At 63.4% G+C, this 23,065-nt stretch overlaps 1 protein-coding gene and 1 long non-coding RNA gene across 3 annotated transcripts in view; one reads left to right on the top strand and one right to left on the bottom strand.

Annotated features, from left to right (window-relative positions):
- The window catches only part of PDXK (pyridoxal kinase), a 24,318-nt gene continuing 1,253 nt past the window's right edge, over positions 1-23,065 (bottom strand). The window contains exons 2-11 of the mRNA XM_044250842.1: positions 13,244-13,298; positions 9,263-9,367; positions 8,699-8,782; positions 7,737-7,783; positions 6,968-7,053; positions 6,042-6,087; positions 5,029-5,140; positions 4,428-4,564; positions 2,887-2,953; positions 1-2,626 (exon numbers count right to left, since the gene is read on the bottom strand). Coding sequence (XP_044106777.1) covers positions 2,514-2,626; positions 2,887-2,953; positions 4,428-4,564; positions 5,029-5,140; positions 6,042-6,087; positions 6,968-7,053; positions 7,737-7,783; positions 8,699-8,782; positions 9,263-9,367; positions 13,244-13,298 — 852 coding nt within the window. The 3' untranslated portion in view covers positions 1-2,513. The remainder of the gene's footprint in view (positions 2,627-2,886; positions 2,954-4,427; positions 4,565-5,028; positions 5,141-6,041; positions 6,088-6,967; positions 7,054-7,736; positions 7,784-8,698; positions 8,783-9,262; positions 9,368-13,243; positions 13,299-23,065) is intronic.
- Positions 21,812-23,065, top strand: part of LOC122908263 — a 7,175-nt gene continuing 5,921 nt past the window's right edge. For both annotated transcript variants that reach the window (XR_006384945.1, XR_006384946.1), the window contains exon 1: positions 21,812-22,940. This is a non-coding gene — a long non-coding RNA (uncharacterized LOC122908263). The remainder of the gene's footprint in view (positions 22,941-23,065) is intronic.

A 23,065-nucleotide genomic window follows, 5' to 3' on the forward strand; every position in this document is an offset into this window, starting at 1 on the left:
TCATTTTTACCACCGCTGACATGTATTACAAAAATAATGCAGATTAACACGATCACCTCAGCAGGACTTGGCAATGACCTGAAAATGTTTTTTAAAAAAAGGGTATTTTGTAATTCATCTTTAAGGTCTACAGAAGCTTTGAAAAACTACTGAAATCTGTAATCTGGTCCTAAGCAGGCGATTTAAGACCAATACATCTCTCATCTTAAAATATATAATTATTACTTTGCGTGTTACTAAACTATGGAAAGTAGAAACAAAGATTAATTCTAATCTGGACCCAACCTGTATAAAAACACCACTGCTAACGACCACGTGCACTTCCGGATGGGAAATCGTAAGCATGACAACCGGGGGCTCTGGGTGCACGGAGGACGGGGCCCAGGATCGCATGGGCTCCGCGGCAGCACGGGACACACACACCCCTTGCTGGGAGCTGGAGGGTTGGACGGTCTCCCACGGAAGCTGATGGAACCGGACACCATTTCTACAGGAGCCCCACGCTCTGCAGAGGCTCTCTGGACACCCGGTTCCTGCTGCTGGGTGCCAAGGGGACAAGACACCACCTCTCCCAGTGCTCGGGGCTTCAGAGTCAGAGGGACAGAGGAACATGCCCAGAACCCCGCCAGAAAGCTGATGAGGGGGCAGAAGGCTTTGTACATAGAGTACCGGTGAAGGAAGTCAGGGGGACACAAAGGCTGAGCCTCTGAAATAAAAGGTGAACAGGCAGATGGACAGTGTTTGCAGGAGGCTCCCCAAGGCCACTGAACAGACCCAGTGAGCCCCTCCAGCCCCCACCGTAGCGGTGCGGAGGCTTTTCTGCCATAGCACTGCAGGCACACACTCAGGAGGCTTCCCATCTTACCCTCGCTCTCGGTATTAAAAAAGGGGAAAAAACCTTCCTTTGCTGGCTGGTGGCGTGGCCGTCTCCCCAGCTCTCCTTGGCAGTGACAGGCGGCCAGGCTCTACCCCAGGGCTAAGCGGAGCCCGGTCCTCAGAACCAGGACACAGGACAGGGACACATGCCCTGACCTGTGCCCGCCATGGGAGGCGCGAACCACCGAGCCCGTGCACAGCTGCCGGGCACTGAAGCGTGAGTGAGGACACTCAGGACGTGAAGGACAGGGAAAAAGAAAAGCGGATAGAACACGGAGGCCGGCTTTCGTTTTGGGGCGTCCTCACCGCAGTGGAGAACGCTGCCCCGAGGGGGTGGCAGTGGTTCTGGAGGTCACGGGGAACTGCCGCAGCGGGGGGTGTGGGCCGCAGGACAGGACCTGCCTGTGGGACGTGGGCAAGGGGGCTCCCCGGGGCGGGCCTGCCATCTGTCCCCACCCCCCGATCCTGCAGGCTGTGGGCTCCCGGGAGAGCAGGACCTCCGCACCACCCCCCCCCACAGGAACGGGGGCTCGGGGGCCGGGAGCTGCGATCGAGGCAGGCCAAGTCTACGGGACAGGCACGCCTCCCTCCTCGTAGCCACACCTGGGAGTCCTCAAATTTCTGGGCCAAGTGGGGCCAGACAGGCCACCCGGCAGCAGACAACCAGCCTGGTGCCCAGGCCTAGGCTGTGGCCTCCGTTGGCGGCTACTGGGAGCCACTCCTCTGGCACCGTGCCCCAGTCCCTCCCTGGGGTCCAACACCCTCCCCTGCGAGGGGTGGGCACGGCTTCGGCTGGCTTTCCCACCTGCCTCTTGCTTCCCAGCTTCCAGGAGGCATAGAAGGCAGAGGCAAGCAGGGAGGGGCAGGTGTCCCCCTCTGCCCTCCTGCACCCACCTCTGCCCTGGCCCCGTGTGCGACACACCTGTTCCCTGCAACAGGGGCAAACACAGGGCATACTCGACCTGCCGTGTCACTGACTAGGAACACAGCGTGCTAGTGCTCCCACAAGCTGTCCCCAACCCACAGGACCTTTCCTCGTCTCCGTCACGTCAACCAGCAGGTCCCTGGTCCCATGGATGGGCACGACACGAGCAGGCCACCTGAATGTTCACGGTCCTGGAAAGGTGCCCCCCGGCGGGACTGCACAGTGCCCGTGCGTGCTGGGCCAGCTGGTGTTCAACTGTCCCCACGGGACAACCTTCCCCGGCGACCTCCCCAACAGCGAAGTGACAACCAAGACGTCTGAGTGGGAGCAGAGAGGGTCGGTCAGAAAGACAACACAGAGATTTGGCAAGACCCTTCGAGGCGCAAATAGTTACAACCCAAGGGCTCCTTGGGGACACATACAGCCTGGGCTTCTGCAGCCCTAGGCTACTTGGGTCGGGACACATGGCACCCGGAGCCAGGAGAGCCGTGGGGAGCGACATTCCCCAAATTACAGATTTCTGTGATTGCTTCGTTACTCCTGAAAAGCAGGACCAGCACGTTTTCACAATTAAGACCGGTGGGTACTGGACACTCATGAAAGAAAAAGACGACCAGGTTTCAGTCACAGCTCTAAGGCAGACGCTACATGTTCACAGGACGACAAGGGAGACACCACACGCTGTGCGTCGGAGGGGGGCGGCCCAGGGGCCTCACAGCACCGTGGCCTGGACCACGATCTCCGGGTTCTCGATGTCCTTTTTGCTCTGGACCATCCTTAGTTCCAGCTGCGCCGGGCTGGGCTTCAGCCCTCCCACTGCCTGGGCTGCAGGACAAAGCGTCCGTGACAGGGACAGAGCAGAAGCTACCCTGATGTCCCCCCACACCCCACCTGAGCCCTGACAGCCCGCGTCACCCCCTGGAGCTCCCATCCGGAGCTCGCACCCCGCAGGCAGGTCCCTGCCCGAGCGAAGGCAGCGGTGGCGGCGGCCAGCACCAGAGGGCGCAGCTGCTGCCCTTCCAGCTCCCTCCCTTCGCTCTCTGCGCCGGCCGCCTCGCGCGCCCACGGGCCTGGCCGGAACATACCTTTTGCACATCTGATGGTTCGCTGCAGGACGTGGTGCATGGCAGACACGGTCTTCTCACAGGCCACCTGTGGGTGAGGGGGGTGTGGGACACACACACACACAGCCCGCGGCTCCCCCACTCCCGTGATGCCCGAGCCCGGATGGGGTCTTCCGTGTCCACAAGCGCGGTCTCCACCCCGAGTCCCCAGGGCACCGGCTTTACGGTCACATGCTCCCCACCCTGGGATGGGTGATCCCTGGGACCAAGATCCCAGGAGCGCTGGGCAAATGCCGCCGCACCGCAATGAACTACCTCCCTCTGGCTCCTATACCCTGGGGAAGGGCAGAGCCTTAGGACCTGTCAATACTTTCTGGCATGCAGTAGGTGCTTAATACCCATGTTTCGAGAATGAAGCAGGTGTGAAGAACCCACATGGAAAGGAGCGCCCCCGAAGCTGGCTAAGGTCATCGCTTGCTGGCATCTCAAAGACTCAGGGCTTAGCGGGAGCTGGGCACATGAGTGGACGCCCTCCTGCCCAATTCCAGGACCCAGGGTGGCGCCGAGCCTGGATTTGGCCTCAGGCGGCCCAGCAGCAAGGCCTCCACTGGGCACCAGCTGGCCAAGGTGCGCGTACCAGACGGACCGCCCACGGGGCCAACAGAAACAGCAGGTCTGTGCTCACCCTCATCCCTGGGTGTGTGGGCGGGGGCACTGGTCAGACACAGCACGCGAGGGCTTCACATCATAGCGTTATCCCTGCGCCTCGTAGGCAAGAGGGGCTGGACTCTGCCTAAGCCCCACATTTCAGGACTGGGGCTGACCGGGAGGGTGTGTGCCCCCCAGGGAAGACAGGCCCCTCCCAGCGCCCAGTACAGACGGCTTCAGAGAACCCATGTCCAGATCCTAACCCAAAGCTTCCCCATCGTCCGGTGGCCCCCGCACAGAGGAGGCGCTTCCTCTCTCTCAAGCACCCCTCGCTGCTGCCCTCCTGTGCACACTCCGGAGGTGGGGGCCCCGCCGCTGCGCCCCAGTAGGCAGACGGGGCCCCAGCGGCCGGGATGGCCTTGTGCACACGGGGGCCCTGTCCTACCAGGCGAGCAGCAACCACGCCCCTGCCCAGCGGGGCCTGCGCCAGGCGGCTTCACCCCTACATGCTCGCACCTGTGGACGTTCACACACAGTGTGGGGAGTGGGGGGGCGAGACGGACACACAGACAACTCCCAGCAAGAAAGAGCCTCTTTGCAAGTCTGGCTTCGCAGCCCTGTCCCCGGCCCTCCCAGGGGGCTCCCAGCCTCTGGGTCCATCGAGTGGCTGCGGCCATGGTACTTCAGCGTGAGCGCTGACCGGCTGCTCTCCGGTGAGAGGCTCCTAGTTACACACTCACTGAGGCCACACGGACCCCGCCCAGGCCCGGCTCAGCCCCCGGACCCCGTCTGGCTCAGGACCGCCCCGGAGCCACACCGGCCCCCTGCAGCGCGCCGTACGCGGTCCTGCTGTCGAAGCCCCCGCGGCGCTCAGACAATCCCTGCGGGGGCACGGAGGGGGCTGGGCCACTGACCTTGAGGTTGCTGGGGTGTCTGTGTGTCCACGCCAGGAGCATGGCGGCAAAGAGATCCCCGGTGCCCACAAAGACCGCGTCGACCTTGTGCATCTCCATGCGGATGCGCTCTGTCACCACGGAGCCGTCGGGGTTCCCTGGAGAGAAGAGAGCGGCCCATGGGCTTGCAGACCCTGGGTCAGCAGAGGACCCGCCCCTCGGGTCTGGGAACTGGCCGTCCCCCCTGCCCACTCCTCCCTTGCCAGCGTCCCCTCTCAGGGGCTCACTGGGGCAGGCGCCCTGTCCCAAAGAAGGTGGTGGTTACTGGAACCCCCAGCAGCATGGCGGGTGCGGGGGGGAGCACGGCTCCTGGGATGGGACACGGGCAGAACCCGCGGCCGGGGAGCAAGGAGGGTGTCTACGGCCACGGGGACGTGAACTTACTGAAATGGGGGTGTGTGGGGGCGCAGGGGGTACGCCCTCCCACAGACACGGAGGGAGCGGCGAGGAGGCCGTGTGCTCCCTGCGGCGGCGAGAGTGACCCGCAGGGACCGCAAACCCGGGCGCTTTCACACGCTCAGCGAGGGACCCATGAGGCCCCACAGGCCCCCCCGGGACTCACGAATCCTCTGGCTCCCCAGCGCGATCAGGTAGTCCCTGCCCCTCGGGGACGGCAGGTTGGAGCTGGTGATGACCACCGTGTCCGGGCCCATGGCGTGCAGCTCGTCCATGACCTGCCCGGGCACAGGGCGCGTCAGCACAGGTCTCGGGACGAAACACCCAGTGGGTGAACCGGCGGGTCGCGCTCATCTCCGGGAAGGGGGCTCGTCCCCTGGGGGCAGGGGCAGCATGGCTGAGCCGCAGGGACGCCCACCTGCTACGGGTCACCGGGGACCCGGGCAGGCTGGGCTCTGTTGCAGGTCCCAGATGTGCCCCCCCCTCCCGTGTCAGCGGGCTCCGGATGTTTGCGCCAACACCGTGCGAGGAGTGTCCCGGTGCACACGCAGACCCCCGTGCACTCAGACATGACTGCGCCGCACGCATGTGCACACACGGACGCCCCATGTGTGGCCATGCGCACCCTCCTCTGCCGACCCCGCCGGGCGCACACGGGTCCCGGCTCAGGGTGCACAGCGAGCCCACAGGAGACGCTGGGGCAGCCGAGCACCGCACTGTCTCTCCGGGACAGACGTGCGGACCCCCGGCCTTGGCCTTGGCAGGTCCCAGTCTCCTACTCTGGAAACTGCGTCGGCGTGGACGCAGCCGAGCACGAGGCTGCCGGCATGGGACTGGCTGCAGTGTGCGGCGTCTTTGGTGGGGACAGTGCCACCGAGACAGAGGACGCGCCCCCCCCCAAAATCACACCCAGAACGCCCGCCATCGCCCTGACCTCCCAGGACCCCGAGAGGGTGACGGATCTCGGACCCGCGTCTGCGGCTCTATTTGGGCCGCCCCAGGACCCCTGCAGGACCCCCTTGAGCAGAGCCGGCCACGGGGTCGCCCAGGCCCAGACCCACACTGCAACTGCGGTGCCCAACACAAGGGCCACAGCCCCTGCCGGCCCCCAGGGCACTCGGCTGTCCCCTCCCCACCACGCCCGTGCCCCCGACCCAAGCCAGCCTCGGGAGGTCTTACCGACAAGGCTTCTTCCTGACTCTGGATCTTTCTGCCACTCAGTAACCTGCGAACAGGTGGGCACAGGTGATACCCTGCTTCTCTGCCAGAAACGCCCCCAGAGCTGCGGGGGCTGGGTAACGCCTCCCACCCTGCGGCAGCTCGCGCCTGCTGGCCATCACAGACCCGGCTGCCGCGGCGACGTGGCCAAGGACCCGCTGAGAGTAAAACTTAACCCAGCAAGGGACAGCTGCACAGGCCCCTCAGAGGCCCTGACTGTGACCGACGTCCACGGGGAGTCAAAACGCGGACTGCAAACGGCAGGTGATTGACACAGCGCCCTCACAGGGACGGGTGGGCCAGGTCACGCACCCCAGCCCCCAGGGCCCCCAACCCCCACTCCTTCAAAAGACAGCCTCAGAGACGGGGGAACCCGCCAAGCCGCACTGTGGCACCGACGAGCGCACGCAGACACCCCACGGCACCAGACCCCGCTCGTTGCCCCCCAGACTGGCTCTTCATCAGGGGCCCCACGATCCGAGAGACGGTCAGAAGCTCGCTACCGCGAGGGCCCAACCAGCTCCTTTTAATCCCACCCAGAGACTGGGACGTGGGCTTCGGAGCACCTGGGCAGTCCCCTTCATCAGCTGGCGAGGGGGGGCTCCACCCGGGGCCTGTGTCACCCCCACGGGCCCTCAGCTCCTCCCCTCTCCTGCTGCTCAGGAACTCGGCTGGGGGTCAGCATGATCCCAGGACATGCGGCGAAATGACAGCCCACTGCCATTGGGCTGCGGCGCCCCGGGGGGTGAACGGCCCATCCCCCCGCCCTGGCCAGACCTCTGCTCCGCTCTGAGGCCGGGCTGTCCGAGGAGGGAGGGAGGCGCGGCGGCCGGCCCGGCCAGCCCCACGGGGCAGTGTGAAAGCCTCAGTGGCTCCGGGTTACTCACTCAGCCTCGAACTGGTTGGGGGTTATGATGTCTGCAAGCGGCACGACCTTCTCTTTGTAAACCGGAAGGAGGTCCTCCGGCACGTACTGCAGGGGAGGGCGACAAGGCACACAGGCTGATGCACCCAGGAGGAGGGAGCGGGACCAGAGCGTGTTTGCAGAGGAGCCCCCCGGTCCTGGTAGGGGCCCACGACAGGGGCGCTGCACAACGGGCTGACCTCTGCCGTCCCTCCCAGCGCAGGTGTCTCGGGGGCCACAGGCCAATTCTCGCCCGCGGGAATCCACCTTCCTCCCTGGATGGCGCGCCCCCACCCCGGCCACTGCTCTACATGACATTGAGGGTCGGAAGCCACGGCTGGTCTGCTGTCACACGGTTGGGGGAAGGTATAAAAGGCAGTACTAAGAACACGTGTGACACAGAAGTTATAGGAAATTCAAATTCCAGTGTCCACACGTGAACTTCTGCTGGGAGATGGCCCTGTCTGTTCCTTTGCAAAATGTGGCTTTTTCTTGAAAATTTTACTTTTAAGTCATCTCTACACCCAACATGGGACTCGAACTCACGACCCTGAGATCAAGGGCCGTACACGCCCGCAGCTGAGCCTGCTGGAGGCCAGCGGCTTTCTCCTACGGCGGGGACGTAGGGCCGCAGAGATCTGCTCTCTAGTCCTTCACGGGAAACCCCGTCCGCCAACCCTTGCTTCCAGGCAGGGAGGACACGGCCGCGCGCAGGGCCCTGTGTGTGGGCTCCCACGCGTGCGAGGACTAACCATGGAGCCTTGGCCGTTCCATTCGTCGCCCATCACCGGGTCGCACACTGTGGAGACACAGAGGGCATCAGTCAGCAAAACACCTTACCCGGAGGATGAGGGCCCCCCACGTTCCCTTCCGTGTGAAATTTCACGTATGCAGCCGACAGCCTGGAACACACGGCCTCCTTCCTTCGCTCGCCTTGTCACCGGGCACTGTGTGTTTTGCCGTCCCAGGCGATGGAGTGCTCGGGTTTCTATCTGACCCTCACCGTGCCTTTTCTGAGGGGACGTGGAGCAGCACCCCATTTGTCTGCACCCGCACGCCAGGAAGGCCCCATCTCCAGGTGTCGCACAGTGTGGGCCCCCAAAACCCGGCTCCTGCTCCCCTGGACGGGCCCCCACATTAGGGCACTGGCGTCCCCTCCCGGATGCAGGAAGTGTCCCACACATGGCAGGACCCTGCAGAGCCCAGGCTGTGCTTGTCTGAATGCCAGGGCGGGAGAGCGGCCCAGATCATCCACGTCCCTTGCAGCAGAGGCCTCTGGTTGGCGGACACCCTAGGAGCTGGTGTGGCGGCCTGGGGCTAGGGACTGGCCGGCCGGCATGCGCCTCAGCCTCGCCCCATGTCCACCCTCACGAGACAGACTCACCGGGACACCCACACCCTCTGCTGTCCTCTCTAGGCCTGACAGTGGCTACATGCACCCCAACCACGTCCGGCCGCTCCAGCCCTCACGCGCGGACACCGATTACTGCCCGTCTGTCACCCCCTTCCCACAACTGTCCCCACACAGACGAAGACGTTCTGAACCCTTTCCAGAGCCCTGAAGGCACGTGCCCCTGCACGCCCAGCATGTTCCGAGCTTACAGGCCGGGGGAGGTGGACAGGAAAGGAGGGCGCCAGGAGGGAGGCCGCGCCCCCTGTCCAAGGGCCGCAGGTGCGACTCGCAGGTCAGAGGAGGTGCCGGCCCAGCACGTACCATACACCAGCTTGGAGTTCTGCTTCTTCAGCTCCTGCACAATGTCCACCACCGAGGCCAGGAAAGACTTGTCCCTCGTGTAACCTTTGGGAGGGAAACCCGGGCCACGCAGAACAGAAGGGTCACGTCAACCGCCCGGGGACCAAGGCAACAGAGCGCCCTCAAAACCGTTCTGCTTCAAGGAACGGCAGGCGGGGCTCAGACCAACAAGTGTCCCAACGTCTGCGGTCCCTAAGGGGACACCGGGCCATTTCCCAGAAGAAAAGCCAAGGGCTACATGAATGGAAGAGGCCAAGAGAGGTGGACGGGAGGAACACGTCCCCCCTGTCGCGTTTCCCGAGTTCGAGAATAAGCATGTCACGCCTAATGACGCAGGTAAATGCAAACAGGTCCTTCACCGTAAACTTGACTAAGGAAACAATGCGGGGTTGGGGGGTAGGACGCGACAGACCTGGTGTCTGCACCCCACCCCTCCCCAACACCCTGCGGTCCTGCTGCGGGGGACCGGCGGTCACCAGGACGGCCAGGTCACCTGTCCTGAAGGGAGGCGGACCGGGGACTCACCTGTGAGCACGTAGTCATACTTGTTCACGCCGTTCAGCTGCAGACCCTCGTAGAGCTCGTGGAGCTCATCCGAGTTCAGCACTTGACCCTTCCAGTGTGCGTAGCCTGTGGGGAGAGTGCGACATTCAGCCCTTTTACTGAGTCCCGGCAGGTCCCCTAGCAAACTGCCACGTCTGGGGGTGGTTCCGGGGGGCCCCCAGCACATTGTGGCTATCCTTAACCCCTAGGAATGTCCCGTCAACCCTTGAGCTCCCAAAGCCTCCCTCCTCCAAAGCACGTCACCCTCTCTCCCCCCAGCGGGGTCTCTGAGACTGGCAGCACCAGCAGCCCTGGGCGGGGGGAGGGGGGTCCCATCTGCAATGCAGATTCTCAGGCCCGGGCCCCGCCAATGAGCCCGTTTGCGGGGAGGCTGGCATTCGGTTTAGCAAGGCCCCAGCTGATCCTTACCCACAGCAAACGTGAGAAACCTGGACCCAGAGGAGGAGCCACCAAAGCAGGCCCCAGGAGCCCCATCTGGCGTCCAGGCTGAGTGAGTTTTTGTGTTTTCACGTGGTTGGGGGAGAAAAAGTAATTTAGACTTGTGAGAATTCCGTGAAATTCCGCTTTCAGTGTCTGTTCGTAAACCTCCAGTTCTGCTGGGCCTCCGTCGAGCCCCGTCCCTTACACGCGGTCTCTGGCTGCTTTCACGGGGCGCGGGCACCGAAGGGGCCAAGCCTGGTTATTCACCCCCGTGCCAGCCCTACTCCCCAAACCCTGCTCACCCAGGACCGAGCCTCCCTGGCCTCAAGCCATGGCCAGTTCCTTTTTTTTTTAAGATTTTATGTATTTGACAGAGAGCGAGCACACAAGTAGGGGGAGGGGCAGAGGCAGAGGGAGAAGCAGGCTCCCTGCTGAGCAGGGAGCCCAGTGCAGGGCTAGACCCCAGGACCTCAAGATAACCACCTGAGCTGAAGGCACACGCTTCACCGATGGAACCCCAGGCGCCCCCGGGAGCACCCCTTGGAAGAGCCGTGCCCCGTAAACCCATGCCCATCAACAAATGGACACAGGAGGCAAGTGTGGTCCACCCCCACTGGGATGGACTGTCACCAGCCACGCACAGGAGTGATGCACGGGCACACACGACCACGAGGGCGAGCCTGGAGGACATGCAGCTCAGCAGAAGACGCCACTTAGGGTCAGCTGTCATGTGATCATTTCTCTGGAATCTTCAGAGCTGCAGTGAGCGGTCCAAGACCCAGGAGGAGGGCCAGGGGGAGGTCGGGGAGCTGCTGCGCTGCGGGTCCCAGTGGGGCAGGGAAGATACCACCCCCCGTGGGTGTGCGGGCAACCTGCAGCGCCACGCTTCACCACGTGAACCCGCTCGACGGCACAGAAATATACTAAGGAAGAGGCTGTTTACTGTGCCCGGGAGAGTGGGCAGGTGGCAGCTCACAGCGTACGTGGGGACAGAGCCGCGGTCAGTGCCTCTCCACTGGCCCGACCCCGGGACACAAGCAGTGTGGGCGGCCGTGTTCACAGGCCTCGGCAGTGACCAGGAGCTGCTCTGGGGCCCCGTGTATAAACCACGGACCCGCTCATTGAGCAGGGAGCCGACGGCACGGGGTGATGTCCCGGCCGGTCATGCACGGGGTGAGCCGAGCACCGAGTGCACAGTAGGACTGACGGTGGAGAGGGCACCACAGCGAGGCCCGCCCGGACAGCGGGAGCAGCGCGGTGCTGGGCTAGGACACTCGCGGACGGGGATGGGTGGTGCGGTCACTCCCCGTGGACACAGCACCTGCTCGCCGTTGAGTGCCTCGGTTCTCCTTACAGAGAGGCAACGGGCGCCTGAGGGTTGCAGAAGGTGAAGCATCAGACTCGTGGTTGCGGCTCAGATCATGATCTCAGGGTCGTGGGATTGGGTCCCGCACTGGGCTCTGTGCTCAGTGGGGAGTCTGCTTGGGATTCTCTCCCTCCCTCTGCCTCTGCTCACTCTCAAATAAAATCTTCTTTGAAAAATTTAAATAAAAAGGTAAAATGGGGGCACCCAGGGGGTTCGGTCAGTTGAGAATCCAACTCTTGATTTCAGCTCAGGTCATGGTCTCTGGGTTGGGAGATCGGACTCTGGGCTGGGCTCTGTGCGCAGCAGGAGTCTGCTTGTCACTCTCTCTGCCCTTCTCCCTGCTTGTGCTCTCCCTCACATACATACATAAAATCTTTAAAAAAAAATAAAGGGCTCCTGGATGTTCTGTGGGTTAAAGCCTCTGCCTTCAGCTCAGGTCATGGTATCAGGGTCCTGGGATCGAGCCCCGCATCAGGCTCTCTGCTCAGTGGGGAGCCTGCTTCCTCCTCTCTCTGCCTGCCTCTCTGCCTGCTTGTGATCTCTGTCAAATAAATAAATAAAATCTTAGAAAAACCAACAAGATTCTCTCTCCTCTCCTGCCGCCCCGCCCCTAACTTTGCACACACACTCTTCATCTGTCTCTTAAAAAGAAGAGACAGAGAGAAGGGGAGGGGAACAAAGGACCCGAAATATTTCCAGGTCCGAAGCCTTGGGCTGAACCCCTGGGACTCGGGATCCGGCTGCAGGGACCACCCTGTCGAGTCCACGCTGGGGGTGCTTGGGGTCCCTGCTGCCCGGGAGCTGCCCGACAGGTCCCCTCACCAGGCGGGTCTGCCCAGCACCTGGAGGCCGGAGTGGGGGCGCTGCCACGAGCCCCTGCACCTGTGGGTCCACGCACTCGGGGTCTGTCTTTAACCCCCTCTTCTGGGGCGGGTCAGAGGCCCCTTGTGATGGCCAGTCCAGCACCGAGGAGGTTCTGGGAGCCCAGGATGCAGCGCACTACCAAAGGCCCCAGAAGCCCCTCCCGCACCCGGGGATCTGGGCAGAAGCGGCGGAGTCTTGGCTTCTACCGAACTGAGGCTAACTCTGGTGCCGTGCGATGTTCAGCAACAAATTTAATTCCAGCACTGAGTGGCTCAGCCAGTCTGACTCCTTTACGGAGACAGAAAGGCAGGTGGTTCAACAGCCAGGAGAACCTGTGGGACCCGGGGAAGTTATTTCACAGCACCCGGAATGCGCGGCAAAGCAAGTTAGGGAAGGGCTTTCAGCGAGAACTTTCTCCTGAATCCCAAACACCTTCCCCTCCGTCCAAAGCTCACGGCACCCCGTCCCTTCTGAGAAAAACTGCACCAGGAGCGGCACAGCCCATCTTTCCTGGCGTGTGGGCCGGGGCCCAGGCACCCACCCGCATACCGGTAGGCACTCTGCCAGCCTGAATCTAGAAGGTTCTTGCTGCCGGGTCCATCTGGGTTCAGAGTCACTGCAGGAGGGGCGGTGCTGGGATGTTTGCAGGCGGGCAGTGGCCTCACGCCCCTGCCTCTGCGGCACCGTGGGTCACACGGCAGGTGGCCCCTGGAGCCGTGGGGTCAGCCGGTGGGGCAGCGGCCTCAGGAACCTTGTCCCCACGACCCGGGGCCTCTCCGAGGGCGGTGTCCCTCACGTGTCCGTGAGTTAGCAGTTCTGTGTCAAAGCCTCTGTGCACAGGAGTCGCTGTGTCCCCTGCGCTCAGACAGGAGGCACCACACGAGGTCCCCAGGTGCTGATTTCAAACAGAGAAAATCTGGATCCGCTCCACGCCCCCCAGGGGCACATGCATACATGGGGTCCTGCTCAGGGCCCGCGGTGGCACCCAGAAGAGGGCTCGGCCCCGCAGCTAGAACAGGTCCCCATCTCACAGAGGAGACCGGGGTGCCAGGAGGCTCCCCCAACCTGCCCCGGGGCACTCAGCTTCAAGCAGCCAGGCCAAGACCCAAATGCAGCACCTGCACCCAAGGCCAGGCTACACCCCAGCCCCCTGCACCCCGCATGTGCTGGGTGGCCCCCCGACTCCAGCTCCTGACCGTCAGGCGAGGGGTGGGGTCCCCAGATTTCTCATGGCCCTTTCCCGTGTCCCCCTCTCCCCGCTTTCGGTGACTCTCAGGCCAACAGCACCTTACCTGTGTGGTTGGAAAATTGGACGGAGTTCAGCGCATCAACCTCGAATCCCAAAACCTACAAGACAAAAAAGGACCGGCTGTGAGAGCGCCAGGGCGCTGGGGGCAGGCAGGAGGCTCCCTGGAGCTGGGCTCCACACGTGGACCTGGGGGCCATGTGTGTTGGCGAGGGGCCGCGGCCGGAGTACGCGGGGCACCACCACCCAGAGCGCTCAGTCTCTGGAAATCCTGCCGAGTGAAAATGCCCGGAAAGTGCGCAACAGCGAGGCGTCGGTCTCCAGCCACGGAAAGAGGGCTGTGAGGTCCTCTTTGTCTCAGGGATGTGGATTGGAGGCCACTGCCCCTCTCGGGGGGCAGTGCCCAGGGCTCCCCACTGCACAGCACAGCTGGCTGCTCCGTCCCCGGGAGCCCGGCTCTCACGGGCAGGGCCACCCGCTGCGAGGGGGCACCTCGGGGCCAGGGGCCGGCCGCGTGCCCACGGCACAGGGGGCAGGTGACTGCACACAGGCTCCAGGTGCCACGGAGTGAGAAAGGAAGTTTGTACAAAGCAAAAGCTCCTTCTTCAACCAAGGGGAAGAAAGGTTACGTCCACAATGGCCTAGATGCCTCCCCAAGCCACTGTGGGGCTGGCGAAGCGGCCAGGCCAGGGCGATCGTCCCTTCGGCTCACGCTTCCCGTTTCTGCGCATGCAACAGGCAGGCACGGACTCGCTCAGGGAGCAAGACGCACGCATGAGCCGCACCGTCCTCTGTGGGGCCCTTCCCACAACCCACAGCCATCAGAGGGGTGGGAGTCGGGACATGGCCCGGCCCAGCCCGCGGCCGTCGTGTCCTACGCCGGCCCCGTGACCTCCTACGCCTGACCTTCTGGCTGACCGTGGTTGGCATCGCTGCTGACAGACCCAGGCCCAGGGCCCTGCTGCACAGACTCCGACCGCTCTCGGGGCAGCCCGTGTCCCTACTCGTCCCTCTGCAGACCCAGCTCCTGAGAAGTCTGCCCGGCGTGGCACCAAGGCCTCTGGGGCTCGCCGTGAGGGTAAAGCCCCGAGGTGAGGCCCCGACACCCAGGACAGAACCGAAGCCTAACGAGTGTGAGTAGCGCCCCAGGGCTCAGCCGTGACCTCCCGACCCGTGGGAACCAGGCAGGCCCCCAGTGGGAGCTGGGCTGGGGCCCCGGGTCCATCGGCCCCGGGTCCTTCTCCCCCCACCCCTGTGTGAATGATGCGGCCGGGGGGCGGGGGTCAGGCTCACACTCGGGCTCCAACCACAACCTGTCTGGGGGCCACTTCATGCCCAAACAGGCTCACGGCCAGCCTGACCTTCGAGCCACGTGACCCCACGTCAGGACAGCTGTTTAATTCGGATTCTGCTTCTGTTCAGAGCGGGCCAGGGCCCTGGCGCCAGCACTGTGGGAGGACCCACAGCCGGGACAGGGACGGACCTCACCAGCCAGAGCAGGAAAACCACGCCCCCCTCCGCGGGGACGAGTGTGGCACAAGTGTCTTGCCTGGAAACCCAGAGGCACATGCTTACCCAGCAGCGGCACCTGCCTCCCCGTCTCTGCCTGCTTCCTGTCACCCCCGCCGGGTCCTGCCCGGGCCACCCACGTGACCTCTCCAAGTCTCTGTGTCACCCTTTCCTGGGGAAGCACAGCCTTCCTTGACCCTCTCTGTCCCTGCACACAGCTCCCTCCGGGGTGGCACAAGGCTTGAGCCAGCAGCCCACACCTGCCTGCGCAAGGCCACGGAGGGGCGGGGCCTGTCAGCCTCGAAGGATCCCGTCTCCTCCCCCAGCAGTGCTCCAGGCTACATCACACCCACCCCCCTGCGGCCCCAGGGCTCCTCTGCCAAGCCAGCCCCAGCCCTCCAGAACCCAGTGAAGCATTTCCCCTCTGCCCTCTCCCACCCTGGCTGGGTCTCAGTTCACGTTTAGGGCCGAGGGCGCCCACAGGCTCCCAGAGTCCCCGACCACACAAGCCACACAGAGGCAGAGGGACCCCGGGGAGGCACCAAGAGAAGGGCCAAGACAGCCACCCTGAGGGAATGTGTGCCATCCAAGCCCCCTGACCCCAGCGGCTGATGGTGGGGGCGGAGGTAACCCCCGGGAAGGAGGCCTGGGAACGTTAACACCCCCGTGAACTGAGTGCGCGGGTTCATCGGGTTCACAGGCCCGCTGACCTTTGGATTTTCTCCCTCTCCAACCCCAGGAAAACAAGAACAAAGGAGCCTTTTATGACACTGGTCCACAAGGACAGGACGGGGGACCCAGTGGGTGAGAGATTTCGACAAATCGGGAGACGCACAGATACTCCACGGGGCACGGGGTCACGGAGACCTCAGCTCCCGCAGAGGGGCGCATGGGGTGGGTTGGCGTCCCGTGTGATAAGGCGGCGGAGGAGACAGCGGGAGGGGTGCAGGGTGAAGGCGAGACTGGAGGGTCTGGGGAGACACACGGAGAGGTGACACCACGGGCTGTGGGTGGCCAGTCTCTGGCCGTCCCCTCCCTCTCCTGCACACCAGGGACTTCCCGGCCTCTTCCCTCCTCACTCAACACCGCCCGCCCTCCTCCAGGCCTCCCCCGAACCTGCAGAGACCGGCGCACTGACTGCTCTGGTGCTCTGGAGCGGCCTCGGGCAGCTGGGGGGGTGAGGGGACCTCTGGGTGCTGCTCCCGCTCCCGCTGCCCGGGGAGGATCCACGGTGGAGCTCCCCCCTGTGCTTGCTCACCGAGCCACGCACCTGTGACCTGGGACTACCGCGCCTCTCTGAAATATGTAAGCATTTGAGCGGGTGTTACCAGAACTCAGAGAAAGAAAATATGACCCAGAGGCCCTGTGAAACTCCACAGTTGACACTGGCCCTTGGCCAGAGTGCCTGCCCGACAAGCAGCCTCCCGGCCTGCCGGCGCGGCTTCAGATCCCGCAGAATTCTCATCACGGCGACAGACAGCTCTGAACTGGCCACGACACAAATCCCGAGAACCTGCCAACTACCCGCTCACTGCTGCCGGCTGTGCAGATAATTAATCCCCCGAAGCCAAAACACGATGGGAGAATGAAGTCCCTACTTCAAGCTTCAGGGCCAGGGCCTGCTTTTCCACGCCAAGAGCAGCACCAGACATGGCTTCTTACTCAGTGCACATGCTGTGCGCAGGGCATGTACCACTGCAGGTATGCCACTGCGCAGGCGCGGGCCGACCACGGAGCAAGGCCAGTTCAGGGGGCATGCACCCATGCAGAGCCCGTCCCCACCTGCTCCTGAAGGCCGGCGCCCCTCTTGGCTTCCCGCGCAGCTGCTTATGGAAGGTGGCAGGTGTGGCCGCGCTCGGAAGGCAGGTTTCCCGTACTTTCTGAGAGTAGGCGGCCCTTGGATACTGGGTGGAAGCCGGCGCGGCCGAAAGCTAGGGGCACCCCATGCTTCCCACAAGCTCGTGCAGCGCAACGAGGCTCAGACAAGCGGCCTGTATGAGCGCCAGCGGTTTTTCCGGGAAACATCCTCTGCGGGTTTCCCGAGTTAGTGGAAACGGGCCCCCATGGAAGCCGTCTGCGAAAGGGAAGCGGAGACTATGACGTCAGGACAACGGGGGACAGTGGTCCCCGGTTAACACCTAGTAAATCCTCTCACTCAGGTCCCCACTCCAGGGCTGGACCTCACTGCACCTGACACCTCTCCTGCAGCCCCTGAGGAGCCAGACACAGGTCGGTACTTGGTCCAGGAGTCCGGGCTGTGTCTGGACACCCTGGAAGTCCCTGGGTCCCCCCACCCCCTGGCCACGCTCCCCACCTGCTCTGTGTGCGGCCCACACCCAAATTCCTGCCCTGGACAAACTTCATGTGAGTCCTGTCTGGTGGGAGGAGTCCCTTGTGCCCCATGGGGTCTGCGGAGGGACAGGACCAACCCCCCACTGCTCCGGGACAGCCCTGCTTGTGTGCGTGTTCTGTGCGAGTCACCTGGTTCCAAAGTGAGCCTGAGAGCCCACGGCCCCTGGGGACACCCAGCACAGCCGCATCTGAGTGCAGGTAGCACCTCGAGATGGGGGTCTGTGGCCCCAGTGAGGTCACCCAGGTGAGGCCACTCTCCCTGCAGGTGCGAGGCAGAAGCAGGTGTCCAGGTGGAGGGGCAGAAGGGCAGAAGGGCAAGGGGGCCCAGCGCCAGCCGCTTCGGGGCAGGTGCTGAGCAGAGCAGCTGTGCGAGGCTGTCTGGTGTGGGACTGTTGCAAAGGCCGGAGTCACAAAACCCACACGTGTTACATGAGGAACGAATGTAACACCCGCCCAGCCTCAGCCCTCCCTAGGACTTCACCGCCTCTCACCACGAGCGCCGCTCCCTGGCCCAGCGGCTGGACTAGGGCAGGACCCCACATAACGGAGGCCACAGCGGCCACACCTTCTCCACCCACACAGACCGTGTGCGGTCACCACGGCAACGGGCACACACACTGGATCCAGCCTCCGCCACCCCTCACTTTTTATAACCTCTACCAGCACACCAGCAGCACGCAGTCAAAAGACGCAAAAGACCCTTTGAGAAAGAAAAAGAGAAAGCCTGGCCACAGGAGAGGGACCCCCGCCCCCCCGAGTCCCCTCCTCCCAGCACTGCCCAGTCAGTGGCCACCAGCCCCCATGGGAGGCCAGAAGCCCCTGCCTTCCCGCGTCCGCCATCCTGTGTGCCTCGGGACGACGGCAGGCGTGGCCAAAACCCGGGGCTCCGGCTCCACCAGCAAACCTGCTCCCATCCCAGAAAAACCCCGGGGCCTCGGCCAAGCAGACCCCACAACAAAGCCCGCTCCCTCATCACGCAGCTGCAGAAAGCTGGCAGCTCCTGGACCACGGAACCACGGCCACGCTGCGGTGGCAAGCATCTCAGGCTCGAGCAAGCCACTGAGGTTCCTGGCCGACCCCAACTGAAGGCATTTCTGGCGAGGTGCCAGGGCTGGGCTCCCGCAGAAGGGCCCCTCCACCTGCCAGAGGCTGGGGGTGCGGCCGTGTGCACGGAAGCAGCCCGTGTCCTGCTTAGAGAAGGCCGAGGGGCTCCCCCCTCCCATGCCTCCAATGAGCTCTCCCCACCCCTGCTCTCCATGTGCAGGGGTGGGGGGGTGCGGGACATCTGCAGTGACTCCTAGGGGGAGGGGGGCTTTCAGATGCTCCGTCGCGGCCGTGCAGCCACCAGCAGCGAGCGAAGACAGCCGGGACGCCGGCAGGCCAACAAGCCCTGTGTCCTGACCCGCACAGGGGCCACCCTGTGCCCAGATGCAGAGCCGGGGCCCTTCCTGAAGGCGGCTGCACATCGGGGGGGCCCTGGGCGGATGACGCACACTCTCCGCGGCCGGAGCCCCCTCAGTGCCGCAGCTTCAACCCACTCTGCTGACAGCCAACAAGACACGGTCATTAACGCAGCAGCTCGCGGGCGGGGGTGCAGAGCACTCCCAGCCGCAGAAGACGGGAGGCTCTGGAAAATTCCAGCGCGGCTCCCCCACCCTGCCCAGACCACCCTGGTCCCTCTGCAGGAGGGGGTCACTGTCTTCAAGAATCCTCTCTACAGCTTGTTTTGCAAGATCTGTAGCTGCTGCTGCTGCAGAAAAGTCAGAAATAGGAAAGAAGGGACACTACAGCGTCACGTGACCACTGGCCCCCGTCGGGGTCGGCCTTGGGGCTGAGAGCCCAGGCCCAGCCCGCACCCTGGGACTACTCGGCCTGGCGGTTCCGCTCAACCCGGGTCCACTGTCCTCCGACCTCCGACAGGAGCTCCTGCTGGAAACCGCCCTGCAGCCGGCCTTCAGTCCCGTGGCCACCCCTGCCCATGTGCGTGCACCCCTAGCCTCGGCCATCATAGCCCTGGACCCCCGAGACCCCTGCCCTGCTCCCAGCACACCCTGCGCCCCGACTTCCGGGCTCCCAGCGCTCACGGCCAGGACCACGGCCCCCTGCCAGGCCCCGCACACAGTCCATGCACCAGCGGTCAGCTTCTGCTGGGGGCTGGGCTGCGCTACAAAACCCCAGGTGGGGGGCCTCACCCTGAGCTCCCAGCAGCACCCTGGGTCTGGACGGGGAATAGGGCAGCTGCTCTGGGAGGGCAGGAGGAGAGGCACTGCCCCCCTGGCCAGCCACGGGATGCTGTATGGGGCTGGGACCCCGCGCCTGCCTCCTTGCTTCCTGAAACCCCATCACTGATTCTGTCCCTCTGTGTCACTCGTCCACACCGCTGTGGGCTCACAACTGGCTGGTTCTAGGTCAGCGTCCCACATCAGCATACCCCGGGGAAGACCAAGCCCACCAGCCACAAAGCCCACGACCCCTGCGTCATGTGAGCCCCTGTGCACGGACGTACCCGCCCCACCCAGACCGCACGGACCGCGCTACCCCAGACCCCATAAGGCCCAGTCACTCAAACAGAAGCCAGAGCCCCACGCGGAGCACAGCACACACGCACGCCCACTACTCATCACACACGCGCACACACGCCCACACACTAATCACATGCGGGCACACGCACACAGACACGGTGAGGAAAAGATCAGAAAACGGGACCAATTGCGTTCTGGCTTCCTCCATGACAAACAAAGAGGAGTAACAGAAACCTCAGTCCCAACCCAAGAAAGCCGGTTAGAGAACCAAGAAATTGAGCAATTCTGGACCTTCCTGGAGGAACCGCAAAGTGACTCACAGGCTGCTGACACACACACATTCCGATCAGCCGGGACCTGCGGAGGCTGGGAAACGGGAATCACCACAGGAGGCAGTGTGAAGCAAGCAGGGCTACGTGTCCTGGGGCACGAGGAAACATTCCAGAACATGCCTGGATCTGCTCCAGACCCAGCACGCCGCCTCCGAGGAAGTGGAGGTTCATGCCGGGCGGGAGGCTGCTGCGCTCCCTCATGTCAGCGGTCTGGCACCGCTAGCCGCTCCGCGCATCCCCGGGAACAACGTCAGGGCGAAAACCCCGTCTTTTAAGGATGACCTTCTTCCGGAATCTTCCAAGTGCGGTTCTGCTGCAGAAGGCCCTTCTAGCCTAGGGATGCTTGGAAAAGAACGGGAAGATCTGCCTCTCAGCAAGGTCACCTTGAGGCTCCAAGGGTTCCTGAAGGTGAAAAGCTGGAAATAAACGACGCCCGCTGCCCTCACACCGTGACGAAGACCCAGACATGGAATTAAACGGGCATGAGGCGAAGGCCCACAGCAGATACTCTGGGCTACTGGAGGGGACGCTCCAAGGCTGCGCCCCTCTGCTGTGAGCCTGCAGCGACATTGCCACCCCAGCACAGAGGTCATCCCTGACCAAGGCAAGGAAGGCCCCTCCCCCGGAGCCCCCGGAGCCCCCCGTGGGCGTGCAGCCCTGCCACCACCAGGACTTCAGCTTCTGGCCCCCAGCAGGGTGAGAGAATCTCTGTGGTTTTAATGCCGCCATCTGCAGCGCTGGGGAGAGTGGCCCCAGGACACTGACACGACCCCAACCCCCGCAGGTCTGTTCTACCCTCACCGCTATAGCCCAGGAGCAGGTGGTGTGGCTACCTGGGGGGTTCTGGGCGCTCCCCTCTCCCTGGGGGGTGCTGCTGACACACAGGCAGCCGGCTCAGAGGGACGGCACCTCCCGGCTCGGGGGAACTTCCAGTGTCCAATTCCCGAGAGGAGGCCATCCCACTGGCCTCTGGTGCCAGAGGCTCGCTTCATCTCCCGTCCCCCATCCTCCCCGCTCTCTCTGGGCCCCAGAATCGAAGGCCGGAGCAGCAGGAAGGCCGAGCCGTGCACAGAGAGGTGTCCCCAAAGCCCTAGACTTGTCAGCCGTCTCTCCACCGCCAGGGCCATGCAGGCCACGAGCCCACCCTTCCTGTCCTCACTCTGCAAACATGGCATCACCCGCCCGACGCTCTCATTTCTCTGTCGCTGGTCACTAGAACATACTTTGGACTCCGCCTGAAAGCCAAACTCAAAACCAGGGTCAAGGTTCTGCTCCTCTCTTTGGTCTGACCCCTTTCTCTGCCCAGGGAGGGCGGCTGCTCACGGGCCGTGCCTGAGGTGGCGAGCGGTGTGCTTTGGGGACCTGACAGGAGGCAGTCTGGGAACCAGGGCCCTGAGGCCGAGCCTCGCAGGGCTCCCCCCAGCCAGCACAGGTCTGTCTGCATCACACTCACCGGGGAGCCCGGCCCCGGCTGCGTGCAGGAGCCCCGGGAGCACCGCTCTCCCTGTACAAGCCAGGATTGGAAAGGCTCGGCCCGAGGTACCCAGTCCCTGAGCCTGAGATCCCGACACAAAGGGACAGCGGGCCAGTCCCCACAGGGGCTTCTCCAGAGCCCGGCTTCTGCTGCCCCTCCGAAGTTCTCTTCCCACACTCAGCTGCGTGCACAAGCGTGCCTTTGTCTAGCTCTACGGATCGATGACCCTGAGAATGTGCCCCCCACTGAGCACAACTCCGGGCGCTCAGGGATGCCTCCCCCCGACCCCCTGCTGGAAAGTGCAAGTGCGGGGGCCCCAAGCCTATCCCAGGCCCTGTCCAGCCCAGCCCGTCCTGTGCTGAGGCTACTCTGAGGTCAGTCGGCGGCCATCCCCACCCTCTCCCTACCTGGCTCTGCTCCAGCGGTAACCAGACTGGGGGGATGCGGTTGGGGGGGGGGTAGCAAAACGCCACAGCGTTAAGGGTTTGATCCTCCCAGAGCTAAGGGACACAGGCCAAAGCAAGCACTTGCAGGCTGATAGGAAATCGAGACTCTGATCAAGGAAGCAGTGTGCGTGCAGTAAACTAAGAAACTTCTGGAAATTGTTCTTTTTATGGGCCGAACGTGTTCCCCAGATTCCTATGCTGAAACCCTGGTCTTCAGCAATTCAGAATGTGACTGTGTTTGGAGACAGAATCTTTAAAGCGGTACTTAAGGTAAAACGGGGTCATCAAGGTCACGGCAGTGCACTCTGACCCACGTCCCCATGAGAAAAGAGGTGAGGAGACAGACGCGCGCAGAGGAACCAGGTGACCCCACCATCCACATGCAGACGCCGCTCGGGGGAGGCAGCAGTGCTGAAACCTTCGTCTTGGACTTCCAGCCTCCAGAACTGAGGCCACAGACGCTACGGCTTGAGCCGCCCGAACACAAGGACACTGCCCTGTCTGGGGTCCAGCTCAGCGGGGAGCATGTCTGGAGGACCACCACCCCTGGCGTTCTCCCCTCCTCAGCCCTCTCCATCTCCCAATGCTGTATCTTATTTTGGTAATCAGCAGGAAGAGGAGGAAATTAGGGCAAAAGACACACACAGGTACTGAAAAACCAACCCACATCCCCTCCTGGTAGAGGTCCCGGCCTCCAGGAGATGGCCCAGGCAAACTTCTGTGCCAACCCTGTCCGGTCCTCCTGCATGCTGGAGGTTGAGCACAGCGCCCCGGCGCTGGCCCACCTCATTCAGTAGCCAGCACCTCCAAGGGATGTTCACATGCCCCAACTCTTCTGGCCCTAAAACCACCCAGGAGCAGGCATCATGCCCATTCTACAGATGAAGCAACTGAGCTCAGAGTGGAAGAGCTTTCGGAGACCCCAGCCACACGCCTCCTGGGCCTCACCAGCCTAGAACGAAGTGCTGGGATGGGTCATATCAGAGGCAGAGCCCCTCCAGCCCCACGACAGGTGGGAAGGAGATGACGGGACCACCACCCTCGCCCCAGCCTATGTCCCACGGCCCCGCCACATGGGTGAGGATGCCGGGCAGTAGAGAAACCCCAGGTAAGAACCGCAGCTCTAACCCTAAGAGGCACCTTCGCTGTGGAAGTTCAGAACACAGGCCTGGAAGGAACAAGGGCGCCATGATGGGGGTGCCCAGGTGAGCCGAGGAGGGGGACGGTTTGCCC

This window comes from Neovison vison, chromosome 6, assembly GCF_020171115.1.
Source record: "Neovison vison isolate M4711 chromosome 6, ASM_NN_V1, whole genome shotgun sequence".
Taxonomy (NCBI): domain Eukaryota; kingdom Metazoa; phylum Chordata; class Mammalia; order Carnivora; family Mustelidae; genus Neogale; species Neogale vison.